This window comes from Grampus griseus, assembly GCF_964374135.1.
Source record: "Grampus griseus genome assembly, chromosome: 21".
Lineage (NCBI taxonomy): Eukaryota > Metazoa > Chordata > Mammalia > Artiodactyla > Delphinidae > Grampus > Grampus griseus.
The window spans coordinates 11,969,032-11,996,498 of record NC_139015.1 but is presented as its reverse complement, the minus strand read 5'-3'; the positions used below and the strand labels follow the sequence as shown (position 1 = coordinate 11,996,498).

At 47.1% G+C, this 27,467-nt stretch overlaps 2 protein-coding genes and 1 pseudogene across 3 annotated transcripts in view; 2 read left to right on the top strand and 1 right to left on the bottom strand.

Annotated features, from left to right (window-relative positions):
• Positions 1-15,132: 15,132 nt before the first annotated feature.
• Positions 15,133-15,837, top strand: LOC309839045 (putative claudin-24; the record flags this gene model as incomplete). The annotated part of the gene is made up of 1 exon (XM_082680547.1): positions 15,133-15,837. The coding sequence occupies exon 1, from the start codon at positions 15,175-15,177 to the stop codon at positions 15,835-15,837; it is 663 nt and encodes a 220-aa protein (XP_082536673.1). The 5' UTR covers positions 15,133-15,174.
• Positions 15,838-17,389: 1,552 nt separating this feature from the next.
• On the top strand, positions 17,390-18,076 carry LOC309838864 (claudin-22-like; annotated as a pseudogene). Its single transcript has one exon. The product of its transcript is annotated as a claudin-22-like (transcript).
• A 1,222-nt stretch (positions 18,077-19,298) lies between these two features.
• The window catches only part of WWC2 (WW and C2 domain containing 2), a gene marked incomplete at its 5' end in the record, with an annotated part of 166,592 nt that continues 158,423 nt past the window's right edge, over positions 19,299-27,467 (bottom strand). Inside the window, 2 exons of the mRNA XM_082680484.1 lie at positions 19,299-22,150; positions 25,157-25,284. Of these exons, the coding sequence (XP_082536610.1) occupies positions 22,084-22,150; positions 25,157-25,284 (195 nt within the window). The 3' untranslated portion in view covers positions 19,299-22,083. The remainder of the gene's footprint in view (positions 22,151-25,156; positions 25,285-27,467) is intronic.

The window sequence follows — 27,467 nt, the reverse complement described above, 5'->3', positions numbered from 1 at the left end:
AGCGTGGCTCTATCTCTGCCTTTCCTCACTTGCAAAAAGAGAAAATTCCACCCTGTATGTGTGTGGAGGTCTAGACCCCCCATGCACCCAACATCTCCAGCAAACAACAGCCTTCCACCCAAACTGGAGCCGTTCCAGGTGACTGAGCCCGGAGGTCCCTGCAGATGGAGGTACAACTGAACCCAGAACTTAGTTGGGTGGCCCTAGATGGGAGACTGCTTCATTCTAGGGCGTGGCCTTGCCTGTGGAGATTCTCGGGGTCAGCCCAAGATGACCCCAACTGGAGAGCCATCGGGACACCGTGGGGCTTCTTGCCTCCCGGCCCCAGACCTGCTGTTTCCTCTGCCCGGAGGCCTACCTCCATCTTTGCTCTGTGCTTCCTCCACATTGAAATGATAGGTCATCATTTCTACGTCATCTTTTCCCCGTTCTGGGTCAGGAGCTGCCATTCTGAGCTCCCAGAGCATCCTGCCCTTTTCTCCTCTGTACACTCATCACACTGGACCATGGCAGCTGGAAATGCGTTTGACCCGTCTTCAGTGCCTGGAACCCTGGTACTTACAGTGGCCACCAGGGCCTATGGTTTGCAGCAATCCAGGGCTGGACCAGAAACTTGTGAGGCATCCGAGGCAAGTGAGCCCTTGAGTTCTCTTTATCTCAGAACCTGGAGATGAAGGGGACTCTGACCCACAGCTGTGGCAGCAAGGGGAGTGCTCTGGGGTCTCGTAGGCAGCTGGTCCTCTAGTTATCTCTCAGCCTTAGTAAAATTAGAATCATTTCTTCCAAACACCTTTTGGACTGTAGTCTTTGTTTCAGTGACCTCAGAATCCCTTTATGGAATGAGGCCAGAAAATAAAAAAGAAACAAAAACTATCAACCAAAACTTTGTTGTGAGGAAGCAGATTTCCTTTTCTTTTATGTTGCTCTACAAAGACCTCACAAAATATCGCACACGTATCACAACCCAGCTTAGGTCCTCGAGTCCTTAGCAACGCTTCGTTCTGTTTACTTGACAGACATAAAGGAGCCACTGCAAAGTTCTGGACACACTGGGGGACCAGGGCTGGGGTTCCTTGCATTGGGGGTGGGTACAGAAATTCTCATCTGAGGCAACTGCAAGGAATACAAAAACCAAAAAAAAAAAAAAAAAAAAAATTAGGGCTGAGAATTGTGCTGAAAGCTAGGCCTAAGAACAAGGACAATACCGAGGGCGGATTGGCAGAGAAGAGAGGGCGTAGGCATCACTGGGCAAGAGGAGGCTGAGTGGTCGAAGCCTTGTTTTGAGTGGCCACAGCAAGACAGTCTCTGAAGGGCCCAATGCACCAGGAGTAGAAAGAAACTTCCAGAAAGGGATAGCATATGGCCATTGCCTTTAAGGACTCTCCCAAACATCCAACCAGCAGGGAAATCAGACAAAACAGCAGGTCACAGCACACAGAATGCACTGGTGAAAGCGAATGTTATTTCCCAACCATGACCATTTTCTCGTTGCAATGACGATAAATATGTTAACAGTACCTTTTCATCTAATAATTTAGACAGGATGCACATTAGTCTTTGCTCAAGCAAAGAGTTCACTTTGCATGAATTTGATATTAAAGATGGTTGCATAAACCAAGCTTTTCATGTAATCTTCAAAATTTTAAAGTTGCACGTACTCTGGTGGAAAAGCGATAAATCAGTAAAACGAAAAATTCTTGCAGCTGTGTTGCTGTGCAGAGTTTATGATTGTCTTTGCCAACATCGGATTCTTTAGAGAAGTAGGTTAGGTAGGATATAAATTATAAATTAATAAGTAAAAATAGAATCCCTGGATTCTACTATTTTCTATCATAGGTTGTAGCCACTTATAATTACAATTTAATTTTTTTTTCAGTATATCATGTAAAGACAACAGCAGCTACTCTTTCTCAGGCACCTAGACATCCTGTTTACTTTAACTGTAATTTTCTAAAATACAAAGTTCCTCAAACTGAGAATCACAGATGCCTAAACATCTGCAAAATTTTAATTTTGTATTTTTGCCTTAGTGAAAGTTTTTTAAAATTAGCGATTATAAAGAGAAAACTTACAGTGGCAACTTACATTTGGTATTTTCATAAAAAGACTTTGATTTAAGTCATTGTTTTCTCAAACTGGGATTCATGAGCAAATTCTAAGAGGCCTTAAAAATTATTTCCCTGTAAATTCCTCAAGCTTAAGAAACATTTGCTATAGTACATATCCTTATAATTCAAAGTCCATTCTTCTCTGATTCTTTTGATTGATGACATATTAACACTCTATCTCATAGTTTCTAGTATTTCTTTGACGATAAATTAAGTCCTTGGTTGTTAAAGATTTGCTTCTACTTTTATTTCCTAAAGCAGTTTTGTTTTTCCATGACAGGTTTTAAATTTGTCAAGAAGCATGGTGTTTGGTATTTTTTTCCCCAAGACCATGATTTTCTCCATTGTTACCAAAGATTCAAGTAAGAGTTGCGTGAACGTCACAAGTGAAGTAAAATATCTTTGTCTTTTCCTTACAATAAGGATCATGGGACTTTATAAAAATAACTTTCAAATTATGAAGGAGTCATGACGCTTTAGCAGTCCAATCGAACGCCGAGGGCACGGGGGATAAAATTCACATGAGGAAGGTTTATTCACAGCGTCTGATGGGTTGAGCTGAATCTTTAGTAAAGAAACATCAAGGAGAAAGATAAAGAACTCCGACCTGGGATCAGGCTCTACTGGCAAGGAATAAACCATTTAAAGTGAATTTTATTCAAATCCTGCCCAACTTCCTGGGCTAAACTCAAATGTCGCTCTCTTATTCTTTTCTTTTTTTAAAAAATTTAATTTTTTTTATACAGCAGGTCCTTATTAGTCATCAGTTTTATACACATCACTGTATACATGTCAATCCCAATCTCCCAATTCATCCCACCACCACCCGCACCCTCCCCCCGCTTTCCCCCCTTGGTGTCCATACGTTTGTTCTCTGCATCTGTGTCTTTATTTCTACCCTGCAAACCGGTTCACCTGTACCATTTTTCTAGATTCCACATATATGCATTAATGCACAATATCAAATGCCACTTTCTCCTCGACACCTCCCCACATCAGCCTGCTTCTTCCTTTTCCTTAGCTGGCCCTCCTCTCTCCCCTCGATGCACCTCCTTTAATCTGTCTCTGGCCAATGGCCCGCCCCATCTTTACCTGTGTTAGTTATTAAGTGGATGTCTTGTCTTCCCTGTAAGATTGTATATTGTCTTTTAAGGAGGAACCACATCCAACTGCCCAGAGCGCATTCACAGCACCGGTTATGTATGTATTCAATCAAGTAACAAGTAAGTTCTTGAATGTGAAATGTTGCGTGTGGGCCATGCTCCAAACTCAACGGGACCATATCTACCCATCTTTGCAGGAGTCAGAGATCCTACCGCAATGCCTTTCATCTGATCAGTTCTCAGTAAACATCAGCTGAATGAATGGATGATAGGAGTGGCAAGTTCATCACATAAGCTTCAAAAGCACCAGAGTCACTCTGCATCCATCCTGGCTCCTCCTCTGGGCCAGAATAGATGGTGCAGCATTGGTAACATCACGGATTTTTTTTCACACTCTGTTTGAAATCCGCAGGTAAATCTCATCATGCCACTCCGACCCCCGCCCCTAAATCCCTTTCTAAAGTCTAAAACCCTTAGGGTGGCGTGACTCATTCATTCATTCAACAAACATTGACGGAGCACCTAATATACGCAGAGACTTGCCTCTGACAGGCTCTGGGGATACAGAGGTGAAAAGACAGATGGACTCCGGCCTGCAAGAAGCTCTCATTCTAGTGGAGACAGGAAGGCAATGAACACAAACAAATACGTCAGAATCTATAGTGGCTGGAGGGGACAGGGAAGGAGGAGGTAATCAAGCTGGACCAGGCGTTCTAATGCTTGGAGTCAATGAACTCCAAGAAAGGGGCTCTTCCAAATGGGAAAAAATTACATTTTTACTAACTTAGCTTATTATAGGAATGCAACATGGAGGGAGACACCTGGTGCAGGAGGGAACGAGTTGGTGGATGGATGGATGGGTGGATGGATGAGTGGACGGATGGAAGGATGATGAAAAAATTCAGGGCAGATGCAAAGTAGTTCACATTTACAATGTCTTTAATCAATTCTTCTCCTCTTGGAAATAAGATTTCCCTTCCAGCTAAGGCTGATGGAAATCTTGTGCTGATAATATCAACAGCCCTTCTCCCAAAGCAGGATCCTGGGGAAACTTGGCAAGAAACACTGACTCTGGATTCAGCCTCCCAGGCTTGGCCACAGGTGGAGCCGCTGGGCTGGTGGCCACAGGAACCACAGTCGATGACCGGGGCATCTGATCCTCCTAATCTGAAGGCAAAGGAGACAGTCACATAAAACTGCCATGGACGGTGCAGTGTGAGAGGAGCAACCTGATGAGAGGACCATTCACGCGCATCTGAGGAGAAAGAAAGGGTTTCACCGGCAGGATGGCCAAGCCAAACCCACCTGCCAAGCCTTTTCAGGTGGCACAAAGCCCAGTTTTAGAAGACTCCAGGTGTAGAAGGACTTTGAAAAAGGGCACCTGTCTTGGCCACTGTACAATAACAACCCAGCTGCAGAAGACATGCAGTTCCCCATCATCCTCTGAACATGGGTTTGAAAGACAAAATACAAAATAAAAATAGTAACTCCCATTTATTGAGAGCCTCCTATGTGCTTTTCAATTTCCATAATTATCCCCAGCTGTCTCAGTCACCTTGTGAATGTTGGTGAACTGTTACTATTAACACCATTTTACAGATCAGGAGACTGAGGCTCAGAGAAGCGAAATAAGTTGTCTCCATTACAGAAATGTAAGTAGCAGAGTTAAGGGTTTGAATCCAGGTCTTTCTGATTCCAGAGCCCAAACTTTCGCCTTTTCTTTAAATAAATCTTTGATTTATGGAGAAATCTCATTCTCTTGCCTGGGGAAGGAAACTCATGCAGTAATTCTGAAATAAGACCATTTTATGAGTATTAGGTGGGGCTTTTCAAAAGCCCTTCATATTGCCTTGGTGAAATAGCATCGTCTTACGGAACTGCCCACCACAGGGTCCGGGGGTTGCTACCACCTCCTCCCTTGGAGCCAGGGAAGTGGGCTGCTACAGCTTCTGAGCAGGAACAGGTGTGTTAACAGATAACAAAGAGTTTAGGAAAGAGAGGTCAAGACCAAAAATATCACTGGGACACAAGGATTTCCTTTGCAAGGGGATTTACGAGAGAAATCTCCTTCAGACCCCTTAGCACGCTGCTCTGGGGAAACCTGAGTGAAACAAGCTGTTGAGAGAACAAAGGGCCTTGTGTTCGGGGAGCCGGGTACCTGGCAGCGGCAGGTGCGCTGCGATGGGGAGGCCCAAGGTGCACTCCCCACCCATGGACCCTCTCTCCTCCCGGGACTCGGCCCCTCCGGGCTGGGTAGCGCCTGCGTGGCTCTGGGTTGGAGTGGCCGTCGTCCAGCGCTCCAGGCCGGCTCTGAAGGCCCTGGGGCACAGCCGGCTGCTCAGATGGGTCGTCGGGTCCAGATCTTTAAATTGCTTCTGAAGGCCCGTGACTCCCAAAATAGGTCTCCAGCTCGGATCTCTGAGCACCAGACGCGTTTATCCAGCCACCTACTCGGCACCGCTATGCGTATGACTCACAGGATCTCGGATATGAAAAGACCCCAAAGGACTCATTTCTTCTCTCCCGCGCCGTCTCCTTGGGTCTGTCCCATTTCAGGACACGTTGTCACCAGCCACCCAGAGGCTCGAACCGCGATCCGCAGCGGCACCGCCGACTCCTCCCCACGCCACAGGCCAGTCATCAGCAGGTCCTGCCCGCGCCGTCTCCCCGGGATGCACCTGAATGCCTGCATCCCCGCCAGTCCCGCCCCAGGCCGAGCCGATCGCCTCCAGCGCGGGAGCCCCCGCCTCAACCTCTCCTTCCGCCCTCGGGCCTGCGCGTGGCCCCGCCCCCGCCCTGGCCCCGCCTCACCTTGCCCACAGGTCTCCTGCCACCGTGCCCTTTGCTTGGTTCCGCCACCACGCCAAGCGCGTTCCCATGAGGCTTCACGCTCTCGTTCCCTCGGCCTGGAGAGGTTCACCCAGGCCTTCGTTCGGTTGACTTTCCCACTGGTTAGTTCCTGGCTCACGTGTTACTTTCTCAGAGAGACGGAGACCACCCATCGTGAATCTCACCAGCTTCTCCATCATTTGGTTTCTCCCTTCCACTCTTGTATTGTCTGTCTCCATACCTGACGGATGGCCAACGAGGTCTGTGCATCTCTTCATCACCTTCTTAACCCCAAGGCCTGCCACAGGGCCTCACACGTAGTAGCTGCTCAATAAACATTCGTGGACTAGCTGAATGATTGCGACCTCAGCCTATCTGTCCAGTGTTACTTCCTGTCACCCCACTGCCCACCTCATCCTCCCTCCAGCCGGGATCTGGGAAGAGGGACTACTGTGGTCCCAGCCTGGGCACCACGCATGGCCCTGCCTCTGCCCGGTCCCCCCGACCTGAAGGCGTGCCACCCTCCTGGCTTCTGGCCCTCCCCCAGCTCCTAGTACTTTGCAGTGCGTGGCAGGTGCACGGTTATTGTTTGCATGGGATTCGGTCTCTCTCCCGGAGAAAGGGCAAATACCCTGATGGCCAGGGCCCACGTGAGGGCTGTGGCTTCTGCCGGAGCCTGGCAGTGTGGGAGGGTTTCAGAAAGATCCCTGGAGTCCGAGTCTAGAGGCCAGGTCTTCGTCTTGATGCTGGTCCTAACCAGGTGTGTTGTTTCTTCAGGCCTCACTTCCTATAAAATGAAGCTGCTGCGGTGTCTGAGGTGTGGGCTGACCCCGGACTCCAGGACTCTCTTGACACTCACCTGCTCAAGAGGAGGTGCCTAAGCTGTCGCTGATTTGCACTGCTTTTCCCATCTATTAAATGGAAATCAACTTAGCCACTAGCGTTGCGAGCCTAGATTAATACTTAGGAAGGATTTACAAAGGAAGAACCTAGTTAATCCTGAGATAGAGGGCTTTTCATTTCTATTTGCAAGGAGGGTGGGGACAGAGTCCCTGGCTAGGACAGTTCCCACATTCCTCCCTGTAAAGGCCCTTTGCTGATATAGTTTCTAACTTTACAGCCACGAAGCCAGCCCCAGCTTCCGTGGTTCAGCTCCCCTGCTGTCGGATGCACTCAGCGCCCGACTCTGGTCCAAGGGGGCGACACTGTGCTAAGTGGGTGCCGAGGTGAGCAGGTAACACTTCTAGACAAAACGGAGAGTCGATCGTGACAATGGCCAAAGGTCGCTCTTCACAGCATAAAATGATTATGACCCGGACTGCAGTGTTCGATTACAAACACGCTGAGGAGTACCAACGGGGGAACCAGACCCCTTTACTTGAGCAGCAGCCGGCTCAAGTCTGAGACCCATCAGAATCCTGGGCTGACCCCACGCCCACCGCTGAAGCTCAGCTCAAGATTTCAACCCCCATTGGGCTGAAATCTTCCTCTACGTAGAGCAAGCTAGTTGGCTTGTTTAAACCCCACATTCCTTACCTATTAAATGGAGGTAATAATGGCGCCTAAGCACAGGGTTCTTGCGAGGATAAGCAAGACAACACAGATAAAGCCCTTCTCCTAACGTCCAGCAAGCAGTAAGTGCTCAGTAAACACTGGTTATTAATATTCTACTTTAATATTAATATTAAACTTTATAAAGTATATTATACTTTAATATTAAAGTGTCCGTCAGTCCCATCGGTCACTGCATGACACGGTGTCCCCTTCATTCTTCAGAGCTCAGATCTTACAATATCTTTTAAATATTAGTCCTTTTCAGGCTTGGAATAAAATCTCAGCTGGGCCCTAAGAGGACAGAAACATCAGATAACTAGGCTTTCAGAAACACTCCACCCACACACACCCAGCGATGAAAAGGGCTTTCAGACCTGGTGCTGGGAGTCCACTGGTTTTCCTACTTCTTCTTTTAAATGCCATCACCTGAAACTGACTGAGGGCACCTGCAGCCCCTCACACACCAGTGCTTACGTGTGGGCGATGCATCCTGGTGTGGACATTCGGACACCCCCCTCTGCATTGGGACCTGGAGGGCAGCCCCCAGGGAAGGGTCCACATAATCCTCCCGGATACACCCCCTAGCTGCTCTGCTGGACTGAGCCCCTCCTGCCACCTGCTCTCAGTTCGTTCACCCCCAGAATGTCCTGAGCAAAACGTGTCAGGCCAGTGGGAATAACTTTCTGGTGCTGACCCCCCCACCCCCAAGATTGTCTGACGCAGGAAGCCACTGGCTGTAAGTGTGAAGACCCGGGCACGCATGCTATAATCACAGAGCATATTCGTTTCTACTTGTTGATAGATGTTTCCTTACAGTCTTGTGATGTCCACCAAAGTGGTTTTTTTTTTTTTTTATTCCAGTGGGCAAGGATGGGAGCTTTCTTTTTCTTTCTCCCCAAAACCCTTTGATGAAAGTTTCAAGGGCCATTCAATACACTGCCTGGCAATTATAAATCAAATCAATCCCAGTAATTGATAAGTGTTCTGAATTTTAAAACATTATTTTTTTAAATTTTAACCACCAATGTCTTAAATGTCTAGAGGCCTCAGAGTCACAGAGCTGGTGGTGTTTCAGGGAACAGAAGGGCCTAAGGGACCACATCTATAGCTGAGAGAAGTCACTTTGAGTAAAACAGCAAAAATCAAGAGGTAGATGGAATGAATAGAAAGGGCTGGCGAAACCCAGCCCAGCCCAGCCGCGCTTCCGCCTTCCCCGCAGCCCTGAGGGTGAGCTTCAGCGGTGGGCGTGGGGTCAGCCCAGGCTTCTGGTGGGTCTCAGACTTGAGCTGGCAGCAACGTCAAGGGGTCTGGCTCCCCCGTGGTAATCCTCAACGTGTTTGTGAATTCCTGCAGGAGTTGTTAACCTCTAGAATCCTTCCCCCCAGCTCCTTTGAGAGACCCTGATTTGCAAAGTCTGGGCTGGTCTCAGTGATGAGCTGGAGCTGTCTCAAGCTGACTCGCCAGAGCTGAGGGTTAATTTTTCAGGAATCTGGGGAGTCGGTTGTTAAACATAGCTATCATTAAAATTGAATTATACGATATAAACTTAGAATTAAGTTATATTAAAAACAAAGTATTAGTACTCAAAACATCACTTCCTGATTATCTTATTCCTTATTATTATCTATGCTCTTGAGGTAATTTACATCAGTGTATCTCTATGGTAAGAATACTGTATAATGGTGGGTTATGGTACGTCTCTTCCTAACTCCACATTCAGTGATTCACATTGGTAGCCTGACGAGAGTATTTACATATTGGCAATTGGCAATGTCTATAAACCAGGGCTCCACCACCTGAGAAGAGCTGATAAACAATTACGAGCACACCACTGGGGGTGGAACCCACAAGTCAAGCTGGAATAATCCCCTGAGGTTGTTCTGATTTAGACAGAAGCTCTTCTTGGAACAACACTGCTAAGTGTAGACGCAGGGGACCCAGTGGCCTATGATCTCTGTGCTCTTGGGAGAGAATTGAGGCACCTTCATCCAAAGCACTAAAAAGGACTTTGAGATCCTGGGCAGGTCACTTGCCTCCCTGTGCTTTAGTTCTGTCACCTGTGAAACGGCGCTGCTGATAGGGTCTTGCCCTACTGGGTGACTGTGAGGATTAATTGAGATAATATATGTTAAAGTCCTCAGAACAGTGCCCGGTAAGTAGAAGGCACTTGATCATTGCTACCTATTTATTATGATTTGACGAAACATTAAAAACTTAGTTCAGCAGGTTACCCTTTTTTCTTTTATCATTTTTTTCTTCTTATGAGAATCCTACCTGGTTTGTAGAAAATTTAGAAAATATAATGAAAATGAGAAAAAGAACTAGCATCCCTCTTTAGCACCCTGTGATCATCTTGGTTCGCCTCCAGCCTTCTCATCTTTTCCCGAAACCTAGACTATGTCCATCCCGATATCCTCTGGGAATGGCCAACTCATGATGTTATGGCAACATTTCCCATCCCACTATAGGTGGTTGATCAAGTTCACATCTTTGAGAGCCCTTGGTTCTGCTCAGGCGCCAGCATGGCCTGTCGCCATGAGGACAGGTGGCTGGCCAGGGAAGCGGCGTTTCCAGTGCTGGTGTTGCAGACAAACGTTCCCTATCAGCTACAAGGAGGCACCTCATCCATCTTTTAGACACATGCTTGTTGAGAACCTAGTAGATACAAGGCGTGCTCTGGGGGTTGCGAAGGCTACCGGGTGTTTTGTTCTGATTAGTGAGCTCACGGTGTTGGTTGTGAGGATTACTATTTAGCAGGACAAGGAATAGTAAGAAACACAAAGTAAACTATAGGTTTCCTTTTAATCAAAAAACCTGTGTGTGGTGGGAGGAACCCCCTTGCCTGAAGCCCTTGTCAGGAGAAAGGTCGATCCAACCCTGTTAGGTTCACGCTCCTTGGGGAGGTCGGGACGTTTGCTCTTTCTCTGATTAGCTGTCCCAGGGCCCTCGTCTCTCACAGCAGTGCTGATTCTAAGTGTCTTAAGGTTCAGTGGGTGTTTATCCTAGAAGATCCCAGACCAAGCCAACTGCTTCGTCTTGCGCTTGACCCAGGACCGGGTGGGGGGACCTGGCCCATCGCTGGAGAGGCCGGCGTGCTGGACGCTGGGAGGTGTGCTCGGATCTCCAGGGAATTTTTTAAGGGTGATTTTGACAACATGGGATTCGTGTTTCTCCACTGACTTTAGACTCACGCTCTCAGAGGACATCTAGTTCCCCGCCCCATTGCCTCCTTCAGCCCCTCTTCCTGTGCCCCTTCCCAAGCAGCAGGGCCGCCCGCACCAGTCTGAAGACACAGCACCGAGGAGACCCTGCCCAGGGGCCACCAGCACTTCCAGCAGCAGCCAGGCTACTGTCTGGCTTCGGGTGGCCTCATCCGTGTGGCTTCTGTATCTTAGATGATACAAAGGAGCTCATCACTGGAGCCACCAGTCGGGTTTCCAAGATGCAAAAACGACCCTGTCAAATCCCTGCTTATAATCCTTCAGAGGCTCTTGATGATCTATGTCCTAAAATCCAGATGATCTGGCATTACGTAGCCGTGCCCTGCAACGCAGCCTCGTTCCTGGAGGCTCCCTCGTTCTCCCCGGCTAACAGCTGTTCAGTTTCCCCCCCACCAGCTTTCAGGAGCGACCTTTCCTTTCAAGACAACTTTGACCTACTGTATAGCACAGGGAACTCTGCTCAGTACTCTGTAATAACCTAAATGGGAAAAGAATTTGAAAAAGAGTGCATGTATGTATATGTCTAACTGAATCACTGTGCTGTACACCTGAAATTAACAGAGCATTGTTAACCAACTGTGCTCTGATATTAAAAACAAAATCTGCTCTCCTCTCCCGCAATAGCCACTCTCCCTTAGTGCCACGTCCAAGAGAATATTTTACGCAGTCTCCTTTTATCGGGCCAGTCTCGCTTGAGGGCAGATCTTTGCACCCCTGGCTCTCATGCGGTCAAAGATGCAGACAGGTGAGGCTGAATCAGTGAGCCAGCCTGGGTCCTCCTTCTGTCAGCCCTGGACCAGCAGAAAGGACAGGACGGCGGCGTGTGAACCGGCACAGGGTGGCAGAGGCAAGATTTGTGTAAAATGTGTCAAGGTCTCCACAGCCCAGGTAGTTTGGTTGTGACCACAAACTTAATCTTGAGCATGAAAGCAAAAAGCCAAAGAGAGAAGGAAAGGCTGGCTTTTCTATACAGTGCTTGCCATGCATCTCCTGGAATCTAGATTTGCTCAACGGTTCGTTAACAGGTCCATCTGGTTTACTTTTCATGATAGATCTGTCTTCCAGAAATGGCCACAAAAGTACTTCCATCTCACAAGCTCTTCCAGAACCTTGGTGTTATTTTCCCTCTCCCTGATCTGCCTCTTCTGTGAAGTGATGCTCTGTGACCTCGGAGCCTGGGTCCTAAAAGGAGACTCAGCCTCAGCTGACACTGCTAGGGGCAGAGACACACTTTCCCCACTGACTGCAGATTCCTGAGCAAACTCCACGTACACGCTCGTTGGTCTGAGCAACTACACTGCGGGATGGTTCATTTGGGGACGTTCATCAACCCTTGCCCTGGACGGAGAGGTTTCCCGCGATGCGTGGCTCTGGGCACACTGGGCTGGTTGGTAACTCTCAACTTCTGTTTGTTAAGAATGTACATACTCCGCTGGCCTCTCACGTTCTGTTTATGAGTTGTGTGGGGTTTTGTTTTTGTTTGTCTTTGTTTTCTGTCTTTTTAAGCATAACGTTCCTGAGACAGAGAGAATGCAGACCTCCACACGCTGAACGACATGCTGGTAGTATTTGTTTCCTGGCTGAATTTCACTCCCATCCCCCTCTGGAAACACCGGGGTCTAAGCGGCTAATCCACGAACTGAGACGTGGAGACGGGAGCCCCAGGTCAGGGGAGGGTGGCCTTTGTGCTTTCAGTCTCAGGGCGGCTGCACTAGGGTCTCCTCTGCCTGCAATCCTCACACTCCACCCTTTTTATTTCTTTGAATGATCGGATTTACTTATTTCCCGATGGCCTCTCCCACTGGAATATGAGCCCCCAGAGGCAGGGGCAGCGCCTGTATCCAGACTGGTCTTGGTGGTGTCTTCAGCACTTACTGCCTGGCCCAGAGGAGGTCCTCAAATATTTTATTTATTATTTTTTTTAATTAATTAATTAATTTATTTATTTTTGGCTGTGTTGGGTCTTCATTTTTGTGCGAGGGTTTTCTCTAGTTGCAGCGAGCGGGGGCCACTCTTCATCGCGGTGCACGGGCCTCTCACTGTCGCGGCCTCTCTTGTTGCGGAGCACAGGTCCCAGACGCGCAGGCTCAGTAGTTGTGGCTCACGGGCCCAGTTGCTCCGTGGCATGTGGGATCCTCCCAGACCAGGGCTCGAATCCGTGTCCCCTGCATTGGCAAGCGGATTCTCAATCACTGCACCACCAGGGAAGCCCCTATTTGTTTGTTTATTTGTTTGTTTTACATGCTGCAAGAATAAATGAGCTGGAGGTTATCCGGGTCCATTCCCCACCGCAGAGGAATTTCCTCCCTGTAGCCCAGGTGAGAATCACCTTGTTAACACCTCGGAGATGGACAGCGCCCTGCCTCACAGAGCAGCCCGTCCCATTCCATCTTTTGTTCAGCTTCAATGCGATATGAAGACGCGTCTCTCCATAATTGGTAACGATTGTTCTTGAGGGCTTCATTAACTTGACTGCCCCCTGGAAGGGAAGTTCGAGGTCACCCGTATCCCGCCTCCTGGGACGAGGCCCCAGGCAAGTCTCTCGCCCTTTCTGGACCTTTGTGCCTTTGTGCAAACCGGAGCAGCTCACTTCAGTACACTGAGGACAGCCATCAGTCCGAAGGGATTCTGAACATTTGTCAAAGCTGAGAAAGAATTCATCTTCGTGTTTCATGTATGATGCTGGAGAATGCTGAAGAAGGGACATCTAACCCGACTCCTGTGCTCACTTTGGTGTGTCAGGATTGGGGTGCTGTCTCTCTGATCCCCTGTTGAGGTTGTAAAGGACCTTCTCCAATCCTGGACTAGAAATGTGATGGGCAGCTGGCTCACAGATTAGAATCGTCCAGGGCAGTGGCTCCACTTTAGGAAGCTGCATGTCCTTCCCGCTCCAGGCGGGCGCATCAGGTCCTGCCTCTGGCTGTGGGGACAGGAGCGTGGTGGCCCTGGGGGCAGGGGCAGCCCTGGGAATGGGGGGCGTGGTCTCTCCTCCTGGCCTGTGAGGCCCTGCAGAGAGAGTCCTGTTCGGCAGAAGCATGCACTCAGGTGTGGCTTCAATCAAAAACACAAACAAAGGACTCCCCTGGTGTCGCAGTGGTTAAGAATCCGCCTGCCAATGCAGGGGACACGGGTTCAAGCCCTGGTCTGGGAAGATCCCACATGCCGCAGAGCAACTAAGCCCATGCACCACAACTGCTGAGCCTGTGCTCTAGAGTCCGTGAGCCATAACTGCTGAGCCTGTGAGCCACCACTACTGAAGCCCGCGCACCTAGAGCCCGTGCTCCGCAGCAAGGGAAGCCACTGCAGTGAGAAGTCTGCACACCGCAGCTAAGAGTAGCCTCCGCTCGCCGCAACTAGAGAAAGCCCAGCACAGCAACGAAGACCCAATGCAGCCAAAAATAAATAAATTTATTAAAAAAAACACACACAAACAAGATGACGCCTCGAAGGTCAGCCCCATGGTGGCTATTTTGTCTTGGAATTGGCAGGAGTTGTCCTGCCTGGTGCTGCTTTGTCTTTGTGGCTTAAATGACAGTGAAGACAGCTCAGCTCTAGGCAAAAACAAACAAAAACAAAAACAAAAAACACCACCTCCTGGACACTAAGAAATTACGTTTTACCCCAAGTCCTTAACAAGGATGGAGAAAATCTCAGAATGAAATCCAGAGCTTCCTGAGGTACCCCCTCCCCCCTCAGTACCTATGGGCACAGCCTCAGCCTCGTCATTTTACTTCACCCAGTGAACCAGCCTCTACTCTGCAAAGGAATCTGAGGGAAAGTCTTCTGCCAAGTCCCAACTGAGTCCCTGTGACAGTCAAGAACCTGGGCCAGGTTCTTGTGTAGGTTAAGGAAGCCTGAGAATGATAAAGATTATAGGGAAACAGTCTACCTTTCTTTACAAGGTCTTGTTTTGCATCTCTGACATCTCAGATTCAGCTATTACAATGAGGTCCTGTTGTAGAAAGAGCTGGCCTTTTATCACCACTTAAAATCTAATTAATCCATATTGAAGCACAAAGATTTCTGTTGTATTTTAGGGTGAGGGGTCATAGAGCGCTCTTTGTTCATCCTTAGACTTATATAATCATCAGGCATTGGGGATATAATTTTACCAAGCAAATTGGAAGGTAACAGATCAAATCCTTATCAGAAAGCCTAACTCATAGTTTTAACAGAGTCCTTCGTCCTTTACATGAAACATTATATTCAAGAAGAACAAAAACGCATTTCAGAGTGCCCAAAGAGTTAACGACCAAAACTTATATTCCCCAGGCAGCATCGAACCAAGATTGTCACACTACTGTCCACCACAAGACAGCAGCTCCTATAGAGGTGGCAAGGGTCCTAAGATTTGTTGCGATGGCTTTAGTCTTTAGAGTAGCAATGCAATTCGTTGGAATTTTGCTATCTCTGCTGGGATGGGTTTTATCCATTATTACAACTTTTTTGCCACATTGGAAAAACCTCAACCTGGACTTAAATGAAATGGAAAACTGGACCGTGGGACTCTGGCAGACCTGCGTCACCCAAGAGGAAGTGGGGATGCAATGCAAGGACTTTGATTCTTTCCTGGCTTTGCCCGCTGAGCTCAGGATCTCCAGGATTTTAATGTTCCTCTCAAACGGCCTGGGATTCCTGGGCCTGCTGGTCTCGGGGTTTGGCCTGGACTGCTTGAGAATTGGAGAGAGACAGCAGGATGTCAAGAAGCAGCTGTTAATCCTGGGAGGAATTCTGTTCTGGACAGCAGGCGTCACAGCCCTTGTTCCTGTCTCTTGGGTCGCCCACAGGACAGTCCAGGAGTTCTGGGATGAGACCATCCCCGAGATTGTGCCCAGGTGGGAGTTTGGGGAGGCCCTCTTTATCGGCTGGTTTGCTGGATTTTCTCTCCTGCTCGGAGGGTGTCTGCTAAACTGGGCCGCCTGCGGGACCCAGATTCCCCTGGCTTCCGGCCACTATGCAGTGGCAGAAATGCAAACTCAGTGTTCATACCTGGAGAATGGAACTGCCAATCATTCAGTGTAAGACTTTGATGAGACCAGAGAGGTGTATCTCCCTATATCAACTGTGACGGTCTACATGAAAAAGGGTTCTTTGTTATGTAACTATGTTTGTGATGCTAACATTTTCTCACTAAATACATTAAATCATGACTTTTCTATCCTAGATACCCCATCCCCCCAAAACCTGGAGAAGTAAGAAAGAGGCAAATCTTATATCTAAAAGAAAATGATTGTGGTAAGCATTACATAGGAATGAACAAAACAAACTTTCATTCATCTCGGTATTTAGATCAAAATTTGGTGGTGGTTGTCCAAGAGAGCACTAATTAGCTTTACTGTGTTCATTTGATACTAGAAATGTTTTTTTGGTTTTGTTGGTAGCTGAAATTGATAATTAGTTCCTGTCTCCTAAAGAAAAAAACCTAACAATCTGAAATCCTTTAAGCATCCTGCACTAGCAAAACCACATGCTCAGCCTATCCAAAGTGCTCTTTCCACAACCATGATTTGGTCTTTCTTGAACAGAGGTGGTTTGTGTTCAGGAAATTGCTAGGAAGCCTGTGCGGCAGGACTTTATGAGGCTGAAGGGTTTCAGTACACTGTGATACTCTCAGACTTAAAATACTGGCCAATCTCTTCTCGTCTCTTCCCTCAAAAGCTTCGTACTTTAAAAAGATAAACAGTTCCAAAAATATTTTGCTTAATATCCAGCTCATCTGCCCTAATAAAAATTTTCCTTTGTTCAGTTAAAAGTTACACGCATGGGGATGAACCAACAGAGGCGTTGATTCTAACCTACGCAGTCCTACTGCTTAATTTTTCCACGGCATAGAAAGCATATTTAAGCAAAGAAACAAAAATATAGCAAGCATTTATGTCCCTGTGTGTGAAGCTGTCAGGAAGGCGTGGAAGTAAACAGACTCGATATTTAGTTCAGAATCGTTTCATATGTTATTGGGTATATGTAGCCTAAGAGATTAAAAAAAGAAAAGTCTGATTTAAGGTCTACAGAAGAGATTTCTGAGATTGATTTATTTGGTTAAGAAATACTTTTCTTGAACCTGTTTTTAAAAATGATAACACTCAGTTATAACCACAGTATGCGTATTGAAATGAGACCTCTTAACAGATGAAAATCTGATAGGTGCAACTAGTAAGATATAAAGTAGCAGGAGTTGAACCAAACTGTCAATTAAACATCTTGCACGGAGACTTCTTAATTCTTTGACTTGACAGAAAGGTTGGGAACACGTGAAAGCCATTTATACTTTAACAATGAGAGGATTATTACTACTTAATGTTATTTCGGGGACAAACTGCCTACTACAAAATGCATCCTATAGGACGTGAACGTGATCTTGGCCACACCTTGTCATTACTGGTTTGCAGAATTATTTCCCTATCCTTTTCTGAAAACTATTCAACATAGAATTGAACGATAGCAACTCTGGCAAGAATCCTCCTATATACACAATGAAAAAATAGTTCTGAGCTCTGCAAGTGATAGTGTCACACTTCTTTTCACAGCCACTGAAAGGCAGGGGTTGGTCTGGCTAAGGTCACAGGATTTTATAATGGCTTTAGTATTTAGAGCTGTGGCACAATTAGCGGGAATTTCACTATCTTTGCTGGGATGGGTTTTATCCTGTCTTACAAACTACCTGCCACATGGAAAAATCTCAACCTGGACTTAAATGAAATGGAAAACTTGACCATGGGACTCTGGCAGACCTGCGTCACCCAAGAGGAAGTGGGGATGCAATTCTATCCTGGCTTTGCCCGCTGAGCTCAGGATCTCCAGGATTTTAATGTTCCTCTCAAACGGCCTGGGATTCCTGGGCCTGCTGGTCTCGGGGTTTGGCCTGGACTGCTTGAGAATTGGAGAGAGACAGCAGGATGTCAAGAAGCAGCTGTTAATCCTGGGAGGAATTCTGTTCTGGACAGCAGGCATCACAGCCCTTGTTCCTGTCTCTTGGGTCGCCCACAGGACAGTCCAGGAGTTCTGGGATGAGACCATCCCCGAGATTGTGCCCAGGTGGGAGTTTGGGGAGGCCCTCTTTATCGGCTGGTTTGCTGGATTTTCTCTCCCGCTCGGAGGGTGTCTGCTAAACTGGGCCGCCTGGGCCCTGGCTTCCGGCGCAGTGGCAGAAACGCCGCCACACCGTCTACACCTGGAGATGAAAACCACTCACCTGAAACTAAGCCAGAAGGGATCAGCGGTGCCCCCAGATGATTTGGTAGGATTTCCTGTTACACAGTAACCCATTCACTATGCTTTCGATTTTCTAAAATGCGTTTTCCCTTCGCTTCTGAAACTGGCATTTCTTTCTAAGATGGTAAACCACTTTTATCTTCTACCCTGAGACCAAAACCAATCAAGACTTAACAGTAATCATACTCATTACTGGGGATGAGTTTCCTCAATTTTAAAATAGATTCAGTGATTGCACAGAACCGGTAAATAAAACGTTGTGTTAGTACCTACACATCTTCTGAAGGTGTCATTTAATAAAGATGAATCATTTGGCAATTGGAAATGTTACTGCTGATCACTGACTTCTTTCAAGGGTCTAAGATCACCTATTACACTGAAACTAAAGTCTGGCTGCTTATTTTTTTAAAAGGTATGACATCTGATTATATTAAAAAAATTGATGGCTCTCTGAAAGCTTGAGAGGTGCACACTGGGGACACATCACCTCTTTTTAAATTGGAGACCTCAGTGCCTCTATGGAGACTCTTCCATTCATTCACGTCTTCTTTACTGTGTCAGAAGCAGAGGAGGGCAGTCTTGTGTTTTAAAGATTCATGTAAAATCTACCGCACCAACGGCCTTTTGCTTGTGTCCTGTGCTCTGCGGTAGATGCTGCAGCCACAAGGCGACTGTGGGTCGGGACTGGGGGGCGTGGGCAGGTGCCCCCACCCCCTTTAACAAAAAAATCAGCAATATGTATGGTCCAACCAAGAACTATTCACAGCAAGCTGCTGGCTTGGGGAGTTTTTTAATTTATTTATTTTATTATTTTATTTTGTTGGTTTTTGGCTGCATTGGGTCTTCGTTGCTGCACGCGGGCTTTCTCTAGTTGCGGCGAGCGGGGGCTTACTCTTCGTTGCAGTGTGCGGGCTTCTCATTGCGGTGGCTTCTCTTGTTGCAGCACGGGCTCTAGGCGCTTGGGCTTCAGTAGTTGTGGCACGGGGGCTCAGCAGTTGTGGGTCACGGGCTCTAGAGCGCAGGCTCAGTAGTTGTGGCGCACAGGCTTAGCTGCTCTGCGGCATGTGGGATCTTCCTGGACCAGGGCTCGAACCCGTGTCCCCTGCATTGGCAGGTGGATTCTTAACCACTGCACCACCAGGGAAGCCACCAAACTTGGGGAATTCTTCATGAAAGATTTTATATTTGTTTGGTATACAGTTCAAGTAAACTTTTGTGTTTGCGCCAGTCAGGGAAATTCACTGAACAATAAATGACACTGAAATAAAGTATTAGGTAATATGTATCTTTGTTTTAAAAAGAAAACACTGAATTTTTTTCCACCCACAAACACATAAAAAGTGCAGAAACCAGAGTTAATCTATGTGATGTATTTGCATACTTTTACAAACAAGACAAATTAAAACAGAAACATATTCAGAATTTAACCTGATTAAATATTTAGTTCAGTCCTGAGCTTTTGATATTTAATACAATATAAAGTAATAGCAAAAAAAAGATTTTAAATTTATTTGATTTGCATGCTACAGAGATCCAGCTAAACTTCGTTCATTTGGCTAGCAATATTCTTTTTGTACCTGTAACACTTAGATTCTGATATACAAAATTGTAATAACATACTGATAATTCAAACTTGAGAACTAAATATTACATTCTTTTTACCCTGTGAAGAATAAATTCTACCTTTAAAAAATAGTACTTATAATATTAAAATTCATGTTGTCCATATGGTTTTGTGAGCAAGTTATTAAAATGTTTTGTCACTGTGAATCATTTGGGTTAGTACAAATATGACAGGATTGTTAAAAGCTGCCTATAAATACATAACACTATTGCTGATTTTTAAAGAGTGAAAAAGGATTATATTAAGTTTGTCTCTCATGTTAGAAATGAGCAAATGCTGTAAAATAAAACCAAAAGCATCTTGGTCACAACTGCTAACTACCAGCCTGAGACAGATTTTATTCTTTTATGCTTGTCTGAAACTCTTTGTCGTACAAAAAGTTAACAGCTAATCTGATGGAACTTATAAAGCTGTAAATATTCCAATATAGCCTCTTCTGTGTCAAACATTTAAGATGGCCAGAACCGAACTATATATTAAACAGAACATAAATAAGACCGTAAATAAATAAATGAAGAAAATAAAATCGTACGGTACAACCACACATAATCCTATAAACATTTTCATGGTCAAACTAAGAAGCTGAAAACAGCTGACCTTCATTTAACTCTACATTAAATAAACTTCTGTTTTTCACATTTGACCTCGACAAGGATGAACGGTGCTCTTCCTCCAGTTCTCCTTGGTCACCTAACAGGATGAACTGGGCCGCCTGCAAGGACTGTGCTCAGTCAATTCACGAGGCTGGTTTTTGTTCAAAGTAGTGTCACGTCCAGTTATTCCTTCAAAGACTTCTGTATATAAATGGTGGGACACTTAGGAAAAAGTCATTACAGTTCTAGGCTCAGAAATGGCTTGATCTGAATTTTGATTCTGATAAAATGAACCTTCCAAAACATGTGTAATTACTTTCAAATAAATATTCTTACCAACGAGGATTCTAGCTTAGGAATAGAACTTGTGTTTCTTTTTTTTAAGGGGCCCATTCCTTTAAGATGATGTTTTCATCTCTAAAAAAAAAAAATGATTTCACTTGTTACATAAGATGGCTCACCAAACATTGCCTCTTCCAGTATTACAGACCGAGTAACATGCATGATTTAATTTGCATAAAACGATTTCTTTTAAAAGCCTTTTATGCTGGCAGAGCTGACCTGGGGATTTGTTTCTTTTAAGAAGTGCTTGGGTTGGGTAAGCTAAAATTCTCCACTGGAGGAAACTTCAGTCAGTTTCCATCTTGTTTGTCTGGAATCTATATTTATTTATATTTTACAAACGACTCAGCTTTTACTTCAAATTAATACTCTCCCCAGGCACTCTCTTCTCTTTGCCTCCCAACTCCTTACCACAGGTTACAGATAGGATGCCCTAAAAATGACAGCTGCAAAGTAATTTCTAGTAAATGTTAGAGATCTGTTTACTGATGTATTTAAAAATTTTTTGGCAATCTTGATTCCATCGAGGTACCCTTTCCTCTGTTCCTGGTTTCAGCAAGTGATGCTGTGTTTCCCTCCACAGTACCAGCACTGTGTGTCCTCAGCACCCTGGCCCCTACCTTCACCCACTTGGTACCATCCTCACACCTAGGACGAAGCATGACTGGTGCAAGCCAGACACTCACGTCTGAACACTGACGCACAATCAGGCTGAGTGAGAAGCAGCAGCTGCTCACTGACGTGCTGATTTTAGTGTATTTGAGGCGGACTGGCTTTCTGCTTTCATCTCCCTACCCTTAAAGTCCTAAATCACGGGGTTTGTAGTGTGGCTGGAGCACTGCTCCTTTGCATTCTTGCCTTCCTGCACTCAGCATTTTGTTTTTGTTTTCTTTAGACAAATAGAAAAGGACAAAAAAAGGCAGTTGTTTTAAGGAAACAAAGTGTTCCGACAGAGGTGACGGAAATGAACGCAGCACCTGTTTCAGGTGGACCCGGGACTCTGCACTGAAGCTCACGCTCAAGTTCAACCTCACGCCGAACGAGCTGCCCTCTGGCACCAAGCATCACCTGGCGCCACTGCCGGCTTCATAGTCGCCCATGGGAAAACAAAGGAAAAGCGAAAGCCGCGTGCTGCTCAGCTGAGTTATTTCTCCACAGCCGGTTCAATAGGATGCGCGCTGGGTCCCGCCTCTATTCCATTTTTACCAAATAAAGCCCATTGGCAACACACGTATGCTGTACATCTGTTACCAGATGATCCTGTTTTGGTTATCTGATTTTTTTTTTCTTTTTTAAACATGTAAGAATTACATTCAAGGTACTTTACAAATTAACATGTTGAAAATCTGATGTGAAATAAAAGCTCTTTAAGAATTGACAGTTATATTACAAAAAACCCCCCAAAACAAAAAACAAAACCCCCAACAAGAAAACGTTCAGTCTTTTGCCCTCCCTAAGAAATGAAGAGGTGAAAACACGATCTCGTCAGCGATGTAATCAGACGTCATCAGCCGGCAGGGACGGGATGCTTATCTTTGCTCTGGTGAAGTAGGCAATCTTCTCCCTACAGCCGGGGTGAGAAATACACCGACTTCAATAGGATGTTGAAAATGCTCTATGCCCGTTAAAAATGGTCCCAAGAATGCCAGCCCTATCTCCACAGGCCCGGATGGGAGATCTTGTCCTTAGCTAGAGCTCCATTTAAAATCAAGACTGTCTTCGCCTTTTTACGGAAGGACATAAAGGAGAACGGCAGCTCTGACCCACGGTAACCACCGGTCGACACAGGCATTTCCAACCTCAGACAGGTTTTAAACCACTGGGGTGGGGGTGTGGAGGGAGCGTGTCAGTCTAGGTCTGAGCATTTCTAGACCAGGGAGCAGAGGATTCTAGGGGCCAGAGTCCTCACAGGAAAGTACCCGATCCGGGGAGAATTCTTTAAACTCAGTACCATGCTAAGGTAAGGGCACAATGATGAGCGATGGATACCGGGGCTCAGATGAGGCAAGAGAAGGAGCCTGACCGTCTTAAAGGCAGATCTGCCGCATCCCGACGCGGGGATAAGTGGAAACAACCTGAGAGGGAGAGGCTGAGAAAGAAGGGGCGGGAGGGTTTTCAGAGCTCAGCAGAGTGTCAAGAAAGTAAGGTTTTAGGGTTGTAGAGCCGCCAAGGGCAGGACCAGTACGTCTAGCCTCTAAGAAGCCTTCACATCGAGCAGTCTCCCCTCAACACAGGCTGCTGAGAGGCTTCCCCACGTGGGGCCACACTGGAAGCCCTGAGGAGGAATAAAGCACTGGCCCTCCTTCGAGAAACTGGGGGTGAGATGGTGCAGGAGCGTAGGGTTATGATGCAGGAACTGAGGCGGAAAAGCTCTACCTCTAAGGAAAGGAGAGAGAAGGCGGGAAGCATGAAAACCCTGGGCAAGGTGGAAGGAGAGTTATTTTTGTGCTACAGCGTCCTTTCCGTTTGCTCAATTCTATGAGATAAAATTAAGAATTAAAGGGGCGAGTGAAAGTAGTCAGGATATCTCTGAAGGCAGAACCCGAAACTGGGGTCTTTGCTTCATCACTTCCCGCAAGCGAATTACTTTGGCTCACGCGGTGCTTTTTAAACACACAAACTAGCTGTCAGTGTCTACGCTTGAGATGTTTCACATAAAATTCCTGGTTTCTACCTTCCCTCGGCAAATCGGAAGAGCAGGGAGCCCTGGGCTTTGAGAGAGCAGCTCAGGGAGAGTGTCCCAGGCCTCGGCGCGCTTCCAGAGCCGCTGCCGTGTCCCGGTCCATCTCCCTCTCCTCCATCACCCGTCTGGTGATAGGCCTGGCTTTGGGTGCTAAGCGAGTGTTTATAAACATTTACTTCGGGTTTTAGCAGCAGCTGAGGTTGGATGACTTCTCCTCTGGACAGTGTTTCTTGCACCAAAGGCACGAGAGGATTCCCCACACCACCCTGCAGTTCTAGAAATCCAAGGAGCAGTATCCTCTGAAAGTTACAAGAGTGGCCCTGGAGCTGACTGGAGACAGGAAAATGCTGACTCTTTACTGTAAGCCATCACGTTAAAGAGAGTCTGAGCCTGCCACGACCCGTCTCCTTCCCCCGCACCCGACTCACTCAGGACAGCAGGAACTCCCACTGCGTCCTCTGGCACCAAACCCATCCCTTCCTAACGAGCCCTCTCCACCCCATATGGTCAGACATGCTCCTTGGGCTTCTACCTCTTCAGCCCAAGAGCCTCCTACAGACTCCTCCACAGCACACACACGCGCACACACACACACACACACACACACACACACACACACACACCACAGACCAATAAAACCACACCTCTCCCGTCGCCCCCCTCTCACTTGACTGAAACTGTCACGGGATGGTCACCAGCGGCCCCCAGCCTGGGGAGTGTCTCAATCCTCTTTGCTGTTGCCTTTGACAGCACCTGTCACCCTCCCTGCTCAGCTCCAGGACCACGCTCCCCAGTTCTCCTTCTAGCTCGCTGGCCATTCCTTCTGTCTCGACAGTCTCCTGTCCTGGTCACCTTCTCACACTTTCCGGGATGTCAGACCAACGTTTGTTGTGGAACCACCACACGTGAGACGAAGACTCACCTTTCTATCTCCCATCTGATCCTTAATCCTGGCTTCAGATTTTTATTTCTACTCATCTACTGACCATGGCTTCCCAAGCTGGCCTACGGGAACTGGCAGGCTGGTATGTTCAAAAGCAGAACTCTCCCCGCCCCCTAGCGCCCCTCCGTCCGCCCACTTCCCGTCACCCTCCTATCGCCTACCTGGCCTCCCCTTTCCAGGGTCTGCCCGGCCGCCCTCCACAACGCCTCTACACCCTCACTCACTCCTGCGCTTGGAGACCCCTGCTGGTCCCCCACCACTCAGAGCCAGCGCTGGAAGCTTCGACACAGCGCACGGGGCCTTGTGCGGTCGACAGGCTCACGCACTGGCTCTGACCTTTAAGGCTCTGTGCCTCTGTCCCTGCCCCGATGCCCTTTCCAAAACCACCACCCCTGGTGCCTGACACACGTGTACCCATTCTTCTACCCTGTACGGCCTCTTAGACTCCCGTGCGCTCCCGCATGCCCAGCGTCTGCCCTCACGGGACCCCGCCTGGCCTTCAGGGGGCTCCTTCCGCATGGCACTGCCCACCCCCCTCACACAGACCGGAGCCTCCGTAAGGCCAGGGGTGCTTGCCCTTCTCTGGGTGCCCAGGCCCAGCCCCGTGCATGGCTCACGGGGCCTGAGGAACGGTCCAGGGAGGGAACAGCAAAACCCCGAAGACAGGTGACTTTTCTGTACCTTTTTGTTTTCTGCGTTAAGATTTCTCAATGAGATGTCTAACTGCTTCTAAGAGCTGGGGACACCCCGGGTCCCCGGGGAGCCGGGCTCAAACGGAGTCAGGACTGTGGCCGGCAGGGTCTGTGAGCTCAGGGAAACACACACATCAAGCCGGAAGCAGAGGGCGTGGTGTCCCACATCCTAATACGTGTCACCTGCCAGCCACCCTGCGGTGCAGGCCTGCGTGATTCGGGGACAGCCCCGCACGTCCCACGGGCGCTCACCTGAAGGACTGCACCTGCCGGGGCACCTTCCGGCTCTGCTCCCGAAGCCGGCACACGTCCTTGGACACCTGCCTCATCAGCTTCTCTGCGTTCAGGTCTTGCTTCTGCTCTTCTTTGGACTGTTCAGCCTGGTAAGGAGATGAAAACACAGAGCCCCCCAGAACATTAATTAGAGATTCCCAAAGGCGTGCTCCAAGGCTTGAAAGACGCCGGGCTCAGGTCAGGAGGCCAGCCCAGCAGGACGACACCCATGCGCCCACCTCACGCCCACAGCGAGCAGCTCCTGGGTCGGGGCAAGTGTGTGTTAATGCATTTTAAAAATCTTACCACACAGGCAATGTGGGCTCATCTTGTTACATCTGGAACACCTGGTAGCTGCCCCCCTCTCCACCCACCAAAAGAGAAATTAAAAACTACTTACAGCACCATGTCCAAGAAATATCTACTGTTAACATTTTGCAGAATACACTTTCAACCTCTTATTCATCTTTTCAACCCCTCTTTTTTTTTCCATCTTAGACCTTTTAAAAGCTGTTTACTGAAGTAGAATTGACATACCAAAACAGTGCACACAGACGCGCGTGCAGCTCAAAGAGCTTTTTCTCAAAACTCCCAGACTGTAAAGATCCCCGGGAGGGGACAGAACACATCCCAGCCTGTAAGTTTCCACAGAGGCTTCTTCTCCCAGGAGGACGTGTTGTGAGTTGCGCTTAGCCCTTGGCAGGGAGGGGCGGGCGTGTGTATTGGGAGGGGACACTATTAATTTGAGTCAGGGGTTGGGGAGACTCCACTCATTTGGGCACCTTCTCCCCATGACCTCCCAAGTGGGGCGCTACGGTAACAGAATTTCCTGCTCAGTGGAGGCCACTGGTCATGGTGGGGCAGCTGGACCTCTGAAGGAAATGGGTGAGGAAATTTAGAATACTGGTGTTTGCAGCTTCAAGTCTTACAAGAGAGATCAGCTCAGGATCAGAACTAAGTAGTCGGCACAAAGAGATGGAAGGAAAAGTGGCTTTGCTGACGGTGGTGCCTGTAGCCTGCAGCAAGCTGATGGTCCCATCACTGGGACCCTTCTGTACTTGAAAAAGCCGACTGCTGTGCTTGTGTTGTTAACACAGGCAGCTATAAACTTTAGAGTAAAGAGCAAGGTCTTCCGGCTTAAGAGACAAGACAAAGACAAGAACCAGTCTGACTGGTTCATAGCCTAACGGATACAAACAGCAATTCTACTACTAGAACTCTATTCGTGCTTTGGAAACGCTACTGAAACAAGAAAGGTGTCCCAAAATGTATAGGAGTGTTCACTTCCACAGTCTATGACTGAAATTTGGGAAACTATCATTAGTAGAATAATGAAATAGTTATGATATATTTATGATTAAATAAATATGATATGATATATTCATAATGTGTATTACAAATGCCTTAAAACAATTTCAGCAACATATACAAATATGGAAAGCTGTTCCTCTTACATGACTAGAATTAAGTGGGGAAAAAAATAAGTGCGGAACAGTATGTCTTCAGACCCTAGTTTTCTGTAACTCTTCCCAAAACTGACACATACACGTGGCGTAAAAAAGAGCTGGAAGGACATATAACAGTCAACAGAGGTCATCCCTGGGGAGTGGGACTCAGGGGCACGTCTATCAATACTTTTTGCTTTATATACTTCTGCATTATTTGGCTTTGTTACAACATGTTAATTTTTTAACTAAAAAAAACTTTCTAAATTTTAAAATATTCTCAACACACAAAGTGCACTAAACTCAGTTTAAATTTGAAAGCAAAAATGCTTGTGGCACTTTTAGGAAAGATGACATTTTATGAAAACTATTTATTCAGCCAAGTACCGATGAAGATTCAGTTACACTCACACCACTTTACGGAAAGCTAAACAGACTACAGTGGGGCATAACCTAGCTAGTACTTTGCTAATAATACTCTACTGCAGTAACTTCTGATTTTTTTCACCACAAAGGCTCCCTTTTCCAGATATTTTTTACTGCTCCCCTTTCCGTTTAGAAAAGTGGCCTATATTTAAGTAGCAGTTCTTTCTTGATTATTTTGGAATTGATGAGATAGGTGAGCTGTCACGCGGAGCTTCTGAATTTGTGTAATTCAAATTCAAAGGGGACAGACGTGATATTTTAGTTACTTTGTGAAGTCTTACCTTCAGAGAACGGATGACTTTTCACTAGGCGCCAGGTTGGGAACTACTGACTTAGTAGACACAGAGAAATGACTTCTACCATGATGTGGTACATCCAACTAGGAAACTAGTAATTCTCCTGAAATGTTGCTGCTATTC